At 44.4% G+C, this 13,326-nt stretch overlaps 1 protein-coding gene across 3 annotated transcripts in view; it reads left to right on the top strand.

The window, feature by feature from the left end:
- Positions 1-13,326, top strand: part of LOC142413726 (protocadherin alpha-C2-like) — a 104,787-nt gene that overhangs the window by 40,636 nt on the left and 50,825 nt on the right. For 2 of the 3 annotated variants that reach the window (XM_075510144.1, XM_075510142.1), the window contains exon 1: positions 10,501-13,188. The exons of the other annotated variant lie outside the window; for it this stretch is intronic. In XM_075510144.1, coding sequence (XP_075366259.1) covers positions 10,675-13,188 — 2,514 coding nt within the window. In that variant the 5' untranslated portion in view covers positions 10,501-10,674. Of the gene's footprint in view, positions 1-10,500; positions 13,189-13,326 lie in introns of those variants that run through there. 3 annotated transcript variants of the gene reach the window in all.

The following is a 13,326-nucleotide window of genomic DNA, read 5'->3' as shown; positions in this document are numbered from 1 at the left end:
TAAGAAAATCAATGAGACTTGTCCTGCATCAGATAATATCAGCAGAATCTGCAGTATTAACATTTTGCCCATCATATATGTGGTTATAGGTTAAAAATAGCCCAAGCACAGCACAGTTTGGGCAGATGGATTTTTTTGGATAGGATTTGAGGCAAAAGTCTTCTAAGCTCTGAAATGCCTGCTGAGAATTAGCAGACAAAACGAAATATTTTCCTGCCCTACTTTCCTTGCTCAGCCATGCCTGTGCAGACACATGAAATACAGAAAGCTGTGGAGTAGCATACTGGTCTCATAAAAAATCTTCACAGACTTGGTATGTTTTATGAGGCCTGTGCTCTAATCCACTCCTGCCTCTTTTATGGCTCTCAGCTGCTCTTCAAAATAGTTGATGGGTTTTCATTTTCTGTCTGTGTACTTGAGATCGTGGTACAGGTACCAGAACTGTAGGCAAAGACCTGCAGCTGAAAGCGCAACCGCAAATGTGGTAAGAGTAGACAGTTGTTAAGTATTTGGCCATGTTGCTAAGCAAAGTCTTTCCCATTTGTGCTAAAAGCTGGGTAGATTCTGTGATGGAAATTTTCCTCAATCATTTGTTCTTTGGGTGAAGTTTCTTCCTTCCCACTGTGTAAGAGAATTGCAAGACTAAACAATGACTAATCCTGAGAACACTGTGAAAGGCTGGAACCAGATGTGCAGAGGTTCACTCCACACCATATCTGGCTCTTTTGTCATGGCAGGTATGCTGAATACAACCTGTACCCAACCTGTGTTTGTTGTGGTGAACTCTGGAAGCCCAGAGCAACACCTTTATTGTTCCTTTGGTTGCTCATCCATTCTGCAGCAAGGAACTTCCGTGATATCTACAGTTCTGCCTACTCTGGCTTGGAGACAGTACTATAGTGGTGGCTGAGCCTCTGGCTGCAGAAAGCATGGGAATTGTGTCTGAGTGCAACAGCCAGAGGTAGCGGTGATGATTTGCCTCACTCCTATGTTTTAAAAAGATCTAATGATTTAATTGCCTAGCAAATTTTACATTTACTTTTTCCAACATCAAGAAAACAGCAATTAAGCAGTTAATCCCAATATATAACCTTGAAAAGGAAAGTCATCTCTACACTTTTAACTCTGGTTAAATATAATTTGTTCTATTAATTTGAGAAATTGCTGAAATTTAGGGCAGCTTGGTACAACTCAGTACAGTAGCATTTTGGGTCTGATTTAGATTGAGAAAATCTGTCCATCATTTCTGTGCTGCTTTACATATATAGCTTCAGGAGCAAGTTGTAGCTTGCTGCTGTGTAAGAATATCATGGTGGTTTGGAACAGATACTTGTAGCTCAGTGCTAACCTCCCATATAGCTTTGGAGTGGAGATGTGCCAGGGAGGAAGAAAGGTTAGAACTGTGACGCTCAGCTGCCGGAAGAAATTTAGAGCAACCCAAAGACTGCTTAGTTGTAACTGTTGGATGATCCATCCGTCTTCACATTATGCATCTTAAGACTTTTACTTGTGTCTTGGGCTGTCTGGAGTGGCTGCAGGCAGTATGTTGAATGTATATTGGAATGCATTCCTGTATAGAGAATAAACACAAAATGCTTAAGTCACATTTAAGATGTCATATGGGACTGAAGTTGCATGTAGGTCTGCTTTGCTGAGAAAATGCACTTGGTATTAGCAGCCCAGTGCAATAGGTTAATGCATGCTTCAGCTGGTGGTGTATATTTTTTGAAAATACCAGGAAGCAGAGTGACAGCAGGTGTGAGACAGGTGAGTCTGGGGTTTTTTTGGTTTGGGGTTTTTTTTGTGGGTTTTGGTTTTTTGGTTGGTTTTTTTTTTTTTTTTTAGTCAGTGGAAGATCTGCAACATTTTAGGTAACTTGAAGATATGTTAAAGATGGATTAGGCAGGCTTGTAAAAGAAGGTTGCAGTGAAAGAATCTTTGAATAACAAAAGCATGAGTTAATCATTCAGTACAAGTGGTAATCCTTTTAGTAAGTTAGCAGGGCAGCTCTGCTGAGGAAAGGAGATCTTCACAATGTCTTTTTGTGCAGTTTTGTGGCTCTGAATTGAATATGATTGCCCAGATAGAGGGCTCAATAAATTAAGCATTGAAATTAAAGTTTAAGATATGCTTTTATGTCTTGGATTTATCATTTTCTAACTTGATGTACTTTCACAGATTAAGAGAATTCATGGAGATGCTCTTAGGAAATGCAACAAACCTGGAAAAGTCATTAGGTGAGCAGTAGAGCAAGAAAGAAAAGTGCAAAGGAAGGAGGAGAAAGCACCGACCTTCCAAAAACCAAAATCTGATCTAGCACAAGATGTACAGGTTATAGTTAGGGCATTGACAGTCAATACTTCTAACATGCTCAAAGTCAAACTTAGGTCATCATTAAAACAGTGTGATAACAAACCTATGTGATTGCCAGCTCCTTTTCAGATCCAAACTAGGCAGTTTCAGATTTACATGGTTAACTTCTAAGAGACACTTACAAGTAAGCAGGGAGCAGAAATAAAGTTGATAGATGTAACTCAGGATATGTTTTCAAGAGAGTGAACACACAGTACTTGGGTATTTGTATAGTCTTTTATAACGCAAACCTGACCTCTTTTGCCTGTTAAAGAGAGGCACTGATAGACTCTAAAGAAAATGCTGTCTAGTCTTTCTCAGCAGTGAAGAAGGTGACTGTTCCTCATATTACTCCTTGCCTGTACTTTTGATTCTCGCTATCTATTTTTATACCTCGGTCTCTGTTTCCATTGGTTCCGTGCCACTGTTCGGTGCTTAGCTTCCTACTTTATCTGAGTTGTGTGGACAAAAATGAAGGGAAGAGGAGACATCAGCATCCCTTATCAGCATCATTTTGGAACACAGTAAATTTCTTGTATATCCAGAAGGACAAACGCAAAAGCCCTAGGATATTGAGGTGAAATAAATATGGGAAATCAACATAAAGAGAGGAAGTGAGTGGATGACCCACAAAAAAGGAAAGAGGTAGGCGGACTGATGGAAAATTGATTAGAAAATCAGTGAATGAAGGTAGAAGATGGAAAGAGGAGAATATTTGATGGAAAGAGATAAGGTGGAGAAGGGAATAGAAACCAAAATTTAAAAAGGGGAAGATAATATAAATAAAAGATGGAAAGTTGAAGTTAAGCTGTGGCTAGTAATAGGAAAAGAAAAAAAACCACATGGAACAAATATTTAAGAGTTAGAATAGATAGTCAAGAAAAGGATGGGTTTAAGAGCCAGACTGTGAACAGGAAGACAACACTGGCAGATTTAGAGCTGGCAGTCCAACTTGGATGTCCAGTTAGGAGAGCTCAGGAGTCATCAGCAAAGACTTGGACTGATAGGACCATGCAAGTCTAATAGAAAATCTTGTTTAATATAATAAAGCAATGTTTGAAGTCACTTTGTGCCAGAACATATCTGTTCCTCAGAAATACGGCTTACTGGCAGATATATGCATGACGTTGGACAATGTAGAAAATCTTCCAGGAGAACTAGCTTTCAGGAGAAGAAGATGGAAAATAGACCCTTCAGATCTGAGATCTTCTCATAGGAGGTGTAAAGTTAATAAAATACTAATATGCCTTAACATGAGAATAACATGTATAAAATGCTTCATGTACAGGTATGAATGGGGCTCCCCAAAAGATAGGTCAAGGACTATCTGACTAATAATTAAATTTTGTGGATAGAATAGGAAAAAGGTGACATAAGTAAAATTAAAGTAAAACCATAGAGCTCAACATTTATATATTAATAAAAAGTATTAAAAACATAGCGAAGAATAAAAGATGCTATTGCAGGTGTAATGAAACTGGTTAGTCATTGTCTATGACACCATGTCATCAGGATCTGGTACTATGAGGCATGAAATGGGTGGACTCATGCTGTGAAAGTAGTTTATCACTAACAAACGAGAGAGAGAGAGAGAGAGAGTCTGTGTGTGTAAGAAGTAACACAAAAGCTATAAAACATTAGAACTAGTTCTACTGTGAATTATATCCCAAGGTGATTTAGTATAAAGTTAATAAAACTTCTTGGAGCAAAACCAGGTTTCTACCATCATCTCCTCCTTTCTAAGTGAGTACCTTTGGTATTAGGGTACAGGATGATACTTCTTATATTACTGTTCTCTTTGACTTAGAATGGCATATGTTTTTGCCTTGTTTCAATAAGGAGGTAGAGGGCATCCTGTGGCTTATGATGAAGATGCTTTCTGGGGAGATGAGGAAAGAAGTTTAACTCCTTAAAGCAGAAAAGGAAATTGAGTCTTCAGTTTCTGGGCAACTGCTCTGACATATACAGTTTCAAGAGGGGGACAGCTACCTTGTAACTTTATCCCAGTTCTCAAACTCTAAAGAGGGGCATGCAACACATGTGAAGAGAAGAATGGGGTGAGGCAGCAGCCAGAGCTAGGGAAACAAATGAAGTTACAATCCTGTGGAAGAGATTTGTTTGGCTAGAGTGCGTCTCTCAACCAGTTCAATGAGCTGAAATTTAGTGGTGATTGCTTGAGCTGAAGAATTACAGCCTGCATCAAAGAGTGACAAAGACTGTGGCTCTGAAGAGAGACAGTGGTGATAAAGGAAAACACACCAACCAAAACCTTCAAGAAAACATTTGGCAGTAGAAGTAGCACCTACAGGCTTTGTGGTGACTTTAGAAATGTGAAAGTTCGTTTGTCAATGTCCAAGTTGTTAATGTCTATTTAGAATGGCATAGTATGTGACATTATGGCCAATAAATTACTGAAAGGATTTTGAAGTCATCAGAAGAATATAGCAGAAGACAAACAGAATGAGTCAGAGAGATATCCATCCTTAAATTTGAGACTAGAAGTGAGAAATAATTGAATGTACACTGGCGACCAGGAGAAGCAAAGGAATGTATTTTCTATGTATCTTTGTTTTATGTGGTTTGTCTGAATTCAGGTTTACAACACAGATACCTCTCCATACCCCAACCCACCACCCCTTTTTCTTTACATGCTATTTTCTAGAATAACAGCAAGTACACTACTGCAAAGAAAGTGACCTAAATACAAACAGGATTTTTTCTGGCTGTTTAGCAGCCTTGGTTCCCATAACAGCAATGTTTTAAATAGTCTGGCTTCAGATGTTTGTGATACAAAATAAAATTCTCACCAGTTAGAGTCATACCAATTTGTAAAATGGATTTAGGGAAAGAAACAAAAGAACAGAGCCAATCCAACTGAGCAATTTGGCACCATACCTGTCTATTTCAAACAAGGAGGAGGCAAGTTGCATGTGAAAAGATGATTTGTCAACAAGTAATTCAAGTGTGGAAGATGACTTGAACATAGGAGCAGAGAAGTTTGGTGTAGAAGCAAGAAGTTTACCTCAGGGAGGCATTTTGCCCTATTTTTAGGAAGAGGGAGAATCCCATGTCCCCAGAAAATTCCATACAGATAATTGCAGACCATATACTGAAAGAGATCTGGTTCAACTGCAGGGCTCTGTTTAAGAGGTTGCTTAGTGGCTCTGTTCTGACTGCAGAACCTACTCTCATATTTTGGGATTTCTGAGCTCACATTGCTAAATTGAGACTGATGGAGGCTTGTCAGGCAGGGAGCCACTGTAAGATATGAATCCCTTTCAATTCTGCCTTTACATTGCCTTATCATCTCTAGGTAGTATCTTCCTGATCAGATAGTACTTGAGACATGGGAAGTCACCAGAAACAATCCTGTACATATTCTCCTTCAGAGAAGAGTGGAGGGGGGGGAGGCATGACTGAAGTTAGTAGGGTGCAGAAGAATGCAGGAATTTCAAGAGAGTGAAATGAAAGATGGAGTTGGACTGAAGAAGTAGTGCAAGTGTCCCCTGAAATTATCAAGGTGTTTTTTCCATAGATCTCATGTGTACCCATGGGCTAGAAGATGATGCTACAGCCTACCATCTCACTGGAAAAAACTGTGTATAGGAAACTCAACAAATTTGAGTAATTCCCTTACAGTTTACAGATATTGTTTTCCACTGTGGTTGATGTAACCTAGCCTGTGACTGATGGATGTTTCTTTCCTCTGGACTTGATTTAATTCTAAGGCAGGCAGACAAATAGTAGTGCAAGCAGGCACATAGAGAAAATCTAGTTTTTTCTAGAGAATGACACAGCTTACATGCTTGTTAATGGCTAAACTATATGGATTCTCTAGACTTGTCTCCATATTTTTTTTGCACAGTTTTATCAGTAGGCAGAAATTTGTGTGTGCCTTCATAGGCTATGCAAGTAATCTCGTTGCTAAAAACCTACATGCTGACAAGACTACATGCAAAAAACTAGAGCTCAATCCTTGGAGCTGGTGACTTCCCACAAGTTCAGAAAGGAGCTGTATCATGATGTTGAGTCATTGGATATCATGTTTAAGGGATGTGATTTGCTGAAGGTGAAATTATTTACAGAGAAGCAAAATGTTTTTTCAGTTGTTGAAATACCTCGGAGTTCTTCAGTTAACATGTTGTACTTTCACATCTTCCTGTTTTCTGATATATCTTTCTCTCTCCTTTTGCTGTGTGAGACTCAGAAATAGCCACAGGAAGGACTCTGCATGGTGTTCTGCAGTGAAGCAAATTGAAAACAGATTTATTGCTGCTCAAGGAAATTTAGGTGATTCTAGTTATGCCATTATATAAAACCATTCCTTGTACAGGTGTGTTTGAAATGGATGGACTTTCAAGGCCTTAAATACCTAAAGAACTATTATCTGTGTATAATTGTAGCACTCCCAAGAGAAATATCTGCACAGAAATATTTCTGTGGCACTGCATTACATGGCTACTAATTCAGGCATATCTCTATGTAGAACTGTTTCAAGGAAGGCTTGCATAGGAATGTGAGGACTTTTAATGCTAAAATAGTTATATTACTACAACCTCTAGCATAAATATATGTCAATATACTATCCTGATATCTACTTAATTTCCTTCTGCAAGACTTGATAAAATCAGTGTATTCTTTGCTACACCCGTATGTTTGTACTCACATTAAAGGACTTGTACTATTTAATTTAACCAAGCTAATTAAAGTGGTGCCATTTTTGTATGTCAGCAAAACCCAATAGTCCTTTGTATACAGATACTGTATACAGGCAGTATCCAATCACTTCAGGGTTTATTAGGTTTATCAGCAAATGGATATTTGGGCCTGGTATGCTTTATCAGCTGCTTTTGCTGCAGGGATGGATTCTGATGCTCTTGCTTGTATGGATTGATCTGGGTACGTTTTTATTTAGTGAGCTTTGAAGGTGTTTCAAAATTTGATGCTTAGATGAAATTTCAAGAAATTACTGGAAAACAAAACTTTGGGAAAAAGAAACCTAGAAAGCTCCTAAGCCTCAATTCAATTGAAACTGAAATTATGTTTTTCTGTGTTTCAATTTTTGCATTTCACTAGCAAAATCAATATTACTACAGACCAGATCCTGAAGTGTTTTCTCAATGGAAATTTTTCCTGAACTAAAAATCGAGGCCTGCAGGACTGACTCAGCATTACCACTGAAGCTGATGGAAATAACTAAAATTATTGTTGCCATCGATTAATTTTATATAGATTTAAAGGGACTCAGGGAACATTTAGTCAGACAGAACAAGTTTCAGTATCTCACAAACTGTGTAGTCAGCATGAACTGTATAAAGCTAACATTTTGAGAAAGACTATTACATTTGTACAGTGCTACTGTCTATAAGCCAAGCTACAGTATTAATTCGTAAAATGAAAATCAGAGTACCTATTTTATTGGTTCTGTAAAATTTAAAAAAAGAGAAGAAGCCAGACAATCCTAGGACTTATAATTCTGAAATAAGGAGAAAAATTTTCTAAGAACCTGAGGTTTAGAAAAATGTTTGATGGGAATGAAAATATTATGGAATATGTTCTAGAATGGCTCAGTTAAGTGTGTGTGTGCTATCTCTGTTCAGTTTTACATTCTGTGGTGTTTTGCAAAACTTTGGATGTGCACAGTCTTAGCTGTCCACAGAGAGACAGGATATGCGGAAAGATTAACCTAGGTAGCATGAGGTGGGCCAGGATTTGCATGTTCATCAGCCCTTCTTTGCTGGGGGACCCAGCTGGAATGCACTAGAGTGTCTAGAGCCTGAATGTCTATCAGAAGGAACTCACTGGGGTCTAGGAACAATGTGAAAGATTCCTTGCTGGTATTAAAAACCCCTGGATGTGTGATTGGTGTGTTTCATTCACACACTGTAAGTAAAATCAACTTGTGGCTAGAAGGGCATTGCCCACCGAGATGAGTTTTGTTTTCACACCACCTCTTAGCATGGGCATTGTCCGTTTCTAGGAGAGTCTGTACATGTTCCTTAAGGTAGGGCCTTCGATGTTGCCAATGTTGCCGTGGCTTTTGGCCTTTTACTAGTGTGCTGTATGTTTGTTAGAGGACTTTGTGGCTGTATACATGGGAGGTGTGGGGCAGAGATGATCTGTGGACTGTCCGGATGAAACCACTATTTGATTTTGTGGAAAACTGAGGGTGTGTCCCTTCAGGCTTCTGTCTTATATGATGACTGCAAGTTGTTTTGACACACAGCAGCATAATCCATGCATATTAGTGTTGCTATAGCTTTTTTTTAATAGCTTTTAGCAGGGTGTTGTTTTTTGGTTTTGTGGGTTTCTTTTTGTGAGGCTGTCAGGGCATTTTGTTCTGAATCTGTGAATATTGTGAAGGTGGGTAGCTAGCCAAAAATTTGAAGCTGATTTTTTTTTAAGTGTTTGGCTCCTGTTTAGACAAGTGGATGAAATGGGCACATTTCCACATGTTCTAGGCACTTGGCATCTCTATCTGCCCTTCTTGGTCTGCACAGACCTACATTTATCCTACTTAAAAAGATAAGCAGGGTTGGGAGGTTCCACAACAGTATTTGCAGACAGTGGGGTACTGGCCACGTGGGAATATATATGAGGGCAATTATTTGGGCCACAAAAATGGGCTAAGAAGTAAATTAACCCATCAGCCAAAAGATAAATGGGGTAATCCTGCTCTTAATGTTGTCTCTTCTGATAATGGTGGCCATTTGATAAAAGCCGATAGACTGGTAATGGTTCTTAGCAGTGCGAATCAGAATTAGGGCAATTGTTCTCTGGGGTTTGTGCATCAGGTACATCATAGTAAAAACTTTTGGGATTTATAGTGTAAGGTTGTGCTCTCAGAAGTCATCCCACATGGTGAGGGGTGCCCAGGCCCACAAAGGGCAATGAGAGAGGTTTTAGCTGAATGTTGGAGTCACCCTCTCCCCTTGATAGACCAGCCCAATCCAGAGAGGATTCATTGGACATTCCAAAAGACTTCGTGGGGTAAGCAAGGAAAAAAACAACAGGGAGAGAAATACTAGCAGAGAAGCAGTTTCTGCACTGGGTAGTAGGTGCAACATAGTTGCACTCCTGGAGGACTATGTCCTGTGGTTTGTCTTATTAAATATGTCATCTTAGTGACTTAGGTGTTGTATGAATTAATGCTTAAGTTTATTGTGGTTGCTGGTATTTGTGGCATTGGGGTAAAAGTCATTACAGCTGCAGCACCCTCACCCCCACTGCTGAGTTTGTTCAATTCCATGGCCCTGTTTTTTGTCAGTCCTCCATCACAAGGATAGAGGAGGAAAAAACTGTAACTGGAAAACAGATTGTGTTGCATTTCTCCATCTTCTCTCCAGCTGCACTTGATCACCTTGAGCCTGTCTATTGCATTGGATGAGAAACTGAAGCCCACCTTAAATGCTCATAATTTGTGGGTGTGACTTGCAGAATTCTACCAGCCGAGCTGCTGTCGGGGGGGCGGGGGGGGGCACGGCGGCTGCAGCAAGGATGAGAGGGAGCTGAGCCGGAGGAGGGTGGAAGCGGGACAGGGAGGCCCGCAGGGGTTGGGCAGAGGGACGGTGCTGCAGCAAGGATGAATCTCCGAGGGAGCAGAGGGGCAGGTCTCCAAGAAAGAGGATGTCAAGCATACTGCAGCAACACACGGATGGCACCAGACCTGGCTGGAGGCCCATTTTTTTTCGGAGCCCTGCGCTGAAACCCTCCCAAGCGGATGTACTTTAGCACTGCAGCAGCAAGTCCAGAAGCGCAGGCAGTTTGCGGCCCTGCCCCCCCGCCCCCTTCCCGCGCCCCCGAAGCTTCAGCAGTGAAGCCGGGGCGGAGACCAGGGGAGGTGGCGGCGCGGGAGCCGCACCCCTCCCGGCTCGGCGGCGAGAGCCCGCGGCCGTCGGGAGCGAGGGGCCTGACTCACTGAGGGGCCGCAACACGTGGGTGAGGACGGTGTGGCGGGGAAGGCAGCGCGGGGTCCCGGAGGCAGCCGTGTCGCTGTTCCCTGCTCAGGTGCTGAACCGGAGCCAGCCGCGGCTTAGCGTCCTCCCCGCCTCCTCCCGCGCAGCAGCTGGAACAGGAGAAAGCGGATCCGGCGAGTCCCGGTCCCTCCTCCTTCCTTCTCCTCCCCCTTCTCTTCCTCCTCCCCGGAGCCGCCGTCTCGGGCAGCCGGCGAGCATGGACCGGGCGGCAGCGGGGCCGGAGGCGGCCAGCGGCTGTTGCTCGCCGCTTGCATGAGGCGACCGGGCGGCGGCGGCGGGGAGTGAGGCCGGGCCAGGGCCGGGCGAGGCGGCTCCGGGCTCCGGCAGCTCCCCACCCCCGCCGGCCATGGCGGCGGCTGCTCGGCGGAGCCGCGCTGGGGCGGTGGTGCTGGGCCTGCTGCTGCTGGGGCTGTGCGCCGAGCGGGCGGCGGGCGAGCCGCTCCGCTACTCGGTGCGGGAGGAGCTGCCGCACGGCGCCTTTGTGGGCAGCGTGGCGAGCGACCTGGGCGTGGATCCGCGGCGACTGGCGGCGAGGGGAGCCCGGCTCACCTCGGGCAGCGGCCGGCAGTACCTGGAGCTGGAGCTGGGCCGCGGGGTACTGCTGGTGCGGGAGCGCATGGACCGCGAGGCGCTCTGCGAGCTGAGCCCTGCCTGTTTCCTCAGCCTGGAGTTGGTGATCGAGCAGCCCATCGAGGTGCACAACGTGGAGGTGGAGGTGCTGGACATCAACGACAATGCGCCGCGCTTCCCCCGCCAGAATTACCGGCTGGAGATCAGTGAGTCCGCTGTGCCCGGGGCCCGCTTCCACATTGAGAGTGCTCAGGACCCTGATGTGGGTACCAACTCTGTGCAGGGCTACCAGCTCAGCCCCAGCCACCACTTTGCCCTGGACCTTAAAGGCTTTCAGAGTGGCAGCAAGCTCCTGGAGCTGGTGCTGCAGCAGCCACTGGACCGGGAGCAGAGTGCCCTGCAGCAGCTGGTGCTCACTGCTGTGGATGGTGGGGACCCCCCCAAGTCCGGTACGGCCCAGGTCTCAGTGCGAGTTGTGGATACCAATGACAACCCACCTGCCTTTGACCGCTCCACCTACACTGTGAGTCTTCTGGAGAATGCCCTGCCTGGCACACTAGTGGTTAAACTCAATGCCTCAGACCCCGATGAGGGCTCCAACGGGGATGTGATCTACTCCTTTGGCAGCTACACCCCACAGAAGGTGAGGCAGCTCTTTAGTGTGGACCCACACTCAGGGGAGGTGCAGGTTAATGGTACCTTGGACTATGAAGAGGCATCCTCCTATGAGATCTATGTGCAAGCCACTGATCAGGGCCCTGTCTCTATGGCTGGACACTGCAAGGTGCTGGTCAACATTGTGGATGCCAATGATAATGTTCCTGAGGTTGTCCTGACCTCCCTGTACAGCCCAGTGCCAGAGGATGCAAAGGCAGGAACTGTGGTGGCTCTGATGAGTGTCACTGACCAGGACTCAGGGCTCAACAAGCAGGTGAGTCTGCGTATTCCCTCCGGCCTCCCTTTCACACTCAACTCTTTCAAGAACTCCTACACCTTGATCACCCAGGGCAAACTGGACCATGAGAAAGCAGCAGCCTACAACATCACAGTTACGGCTACCGACTCTGGGAGCCCCCCTCTGTCCTCCCAGAAGGTGATCCATGTGGAGATCTCCGACGTCAATGACAATCCTCCACACTTCGAGGAACCTGTGTACTCAGTTTACATCCCTGAGAACAACCTCCTTGGAGTCTTGCTGTGCACTATCAAAGCCACTGACCCAGATGTTGCCGAAAATGCCTATGTATCCTATTCTCTGCTAGATGGGGAGATTGAAGGGCTACCTGTCACCTCCTATGTCTCCATTAAATCTGAGAGCGGCAACATGTATGCTGTCAGGTCTTTTGACTATGAGACACTAAGGGAGTTCCAGGTGGTTGTCCAAGCTCAGGATGCCGGGATCCCATCACTGAGCAGCACCGTCACTGTCCACATCTACGTGGTGGATGAGAATGACCATGCTCCGCAGATTCTGTATCCTACCTCAACCAACACTTCAGCAGCCCTGGAGATGATCCCACGCTCAGCATATGCTGGATATTTGGTAACCAAAATTATAGCCATTGATGGGGACTCAGGGCAAAATGCCTGGTTATTCTTCCACCTGGTGCAAACCTCAGATCCAGGTTTATTCAGGGTAGAGCTCCATACTGGGGAGATTAGGACTACTCGCAAACTGGGGGAGGACAGCACACCTACTTTCAACCTGACAGTGGAGGTGAGAGACAATGGAGAGCCACCGATGTCCTCATCAGTAGCCATCACTGTTGCCGTGGTGGACAGAGTTTCCAAAATCATCCCTGATACAAGAAGGCACATTAAAAGTCCGAGCAATTACTCAGAGATCACTCTTTATCTCATTATCGCTTTGAGCGCCATCTCCTTCGTTTTCCTTTTCACAATCATTGGGCTTACTGTTATCAAGTGCTACAGATACAGTCTGTATGGGGACTCCTGCTGTGCAGGGTTCTGTGTGGTCAGAGAACGGTGCCCTGCTGAATTATACAAGCAGGCCAACAACAACATCGATGCTAGGTTGCCCCACGGTTTAAAAGTACAACCCCATTTCATTGAAGTGAGGGGCAATGGGTCTCTCACTAAGACCTACTGCTATAAGGCATGCCTAACTGCAGGATCAGGAAGTGACACTTTTATGTTTTACAATACCTGTGGCCCAACAGGAACTACTGGTCCCTCTGCAGTGATGGCTGAGAGGCATCTGACAGGACAGAGTGGGCAGAGTGCACAAAACCTGATCATACTTAAAAATGACTCCATTACTCCTAATGAGGTGAGGCTACATTGATAAATGGTCAGCACAGTACTCTGAGCAAATCTGTACTTAAGCAGAGGTTCAAACTGGAAAACTCGGATTAAGTGTATTACCTTTTGGGCTCACTGACACACAGCTATGAAACATGGTTCTAAT

This window comes from Mycteria americana, chromosome 8 (genome assembly GCF_035582795.1).
Source record: "Mycteria americana isolate JAX WOST 10 ecotype Jacksonville Zoo and Gardens chromosome 8, USCA_MyAme_1.0, whole genome shotgun sequence".
Classification (NCBI taxonomy): Eukaryota; Metazoa; Chordata; class Aves; order Ciconiiformes; family Ciconiidae; genus Mycteria; species Mycteria americana.
Note: the sequence above shows the minus strand (reverse complement) of the source record. Positions and strands in the feature narration are given on the sequence as shown.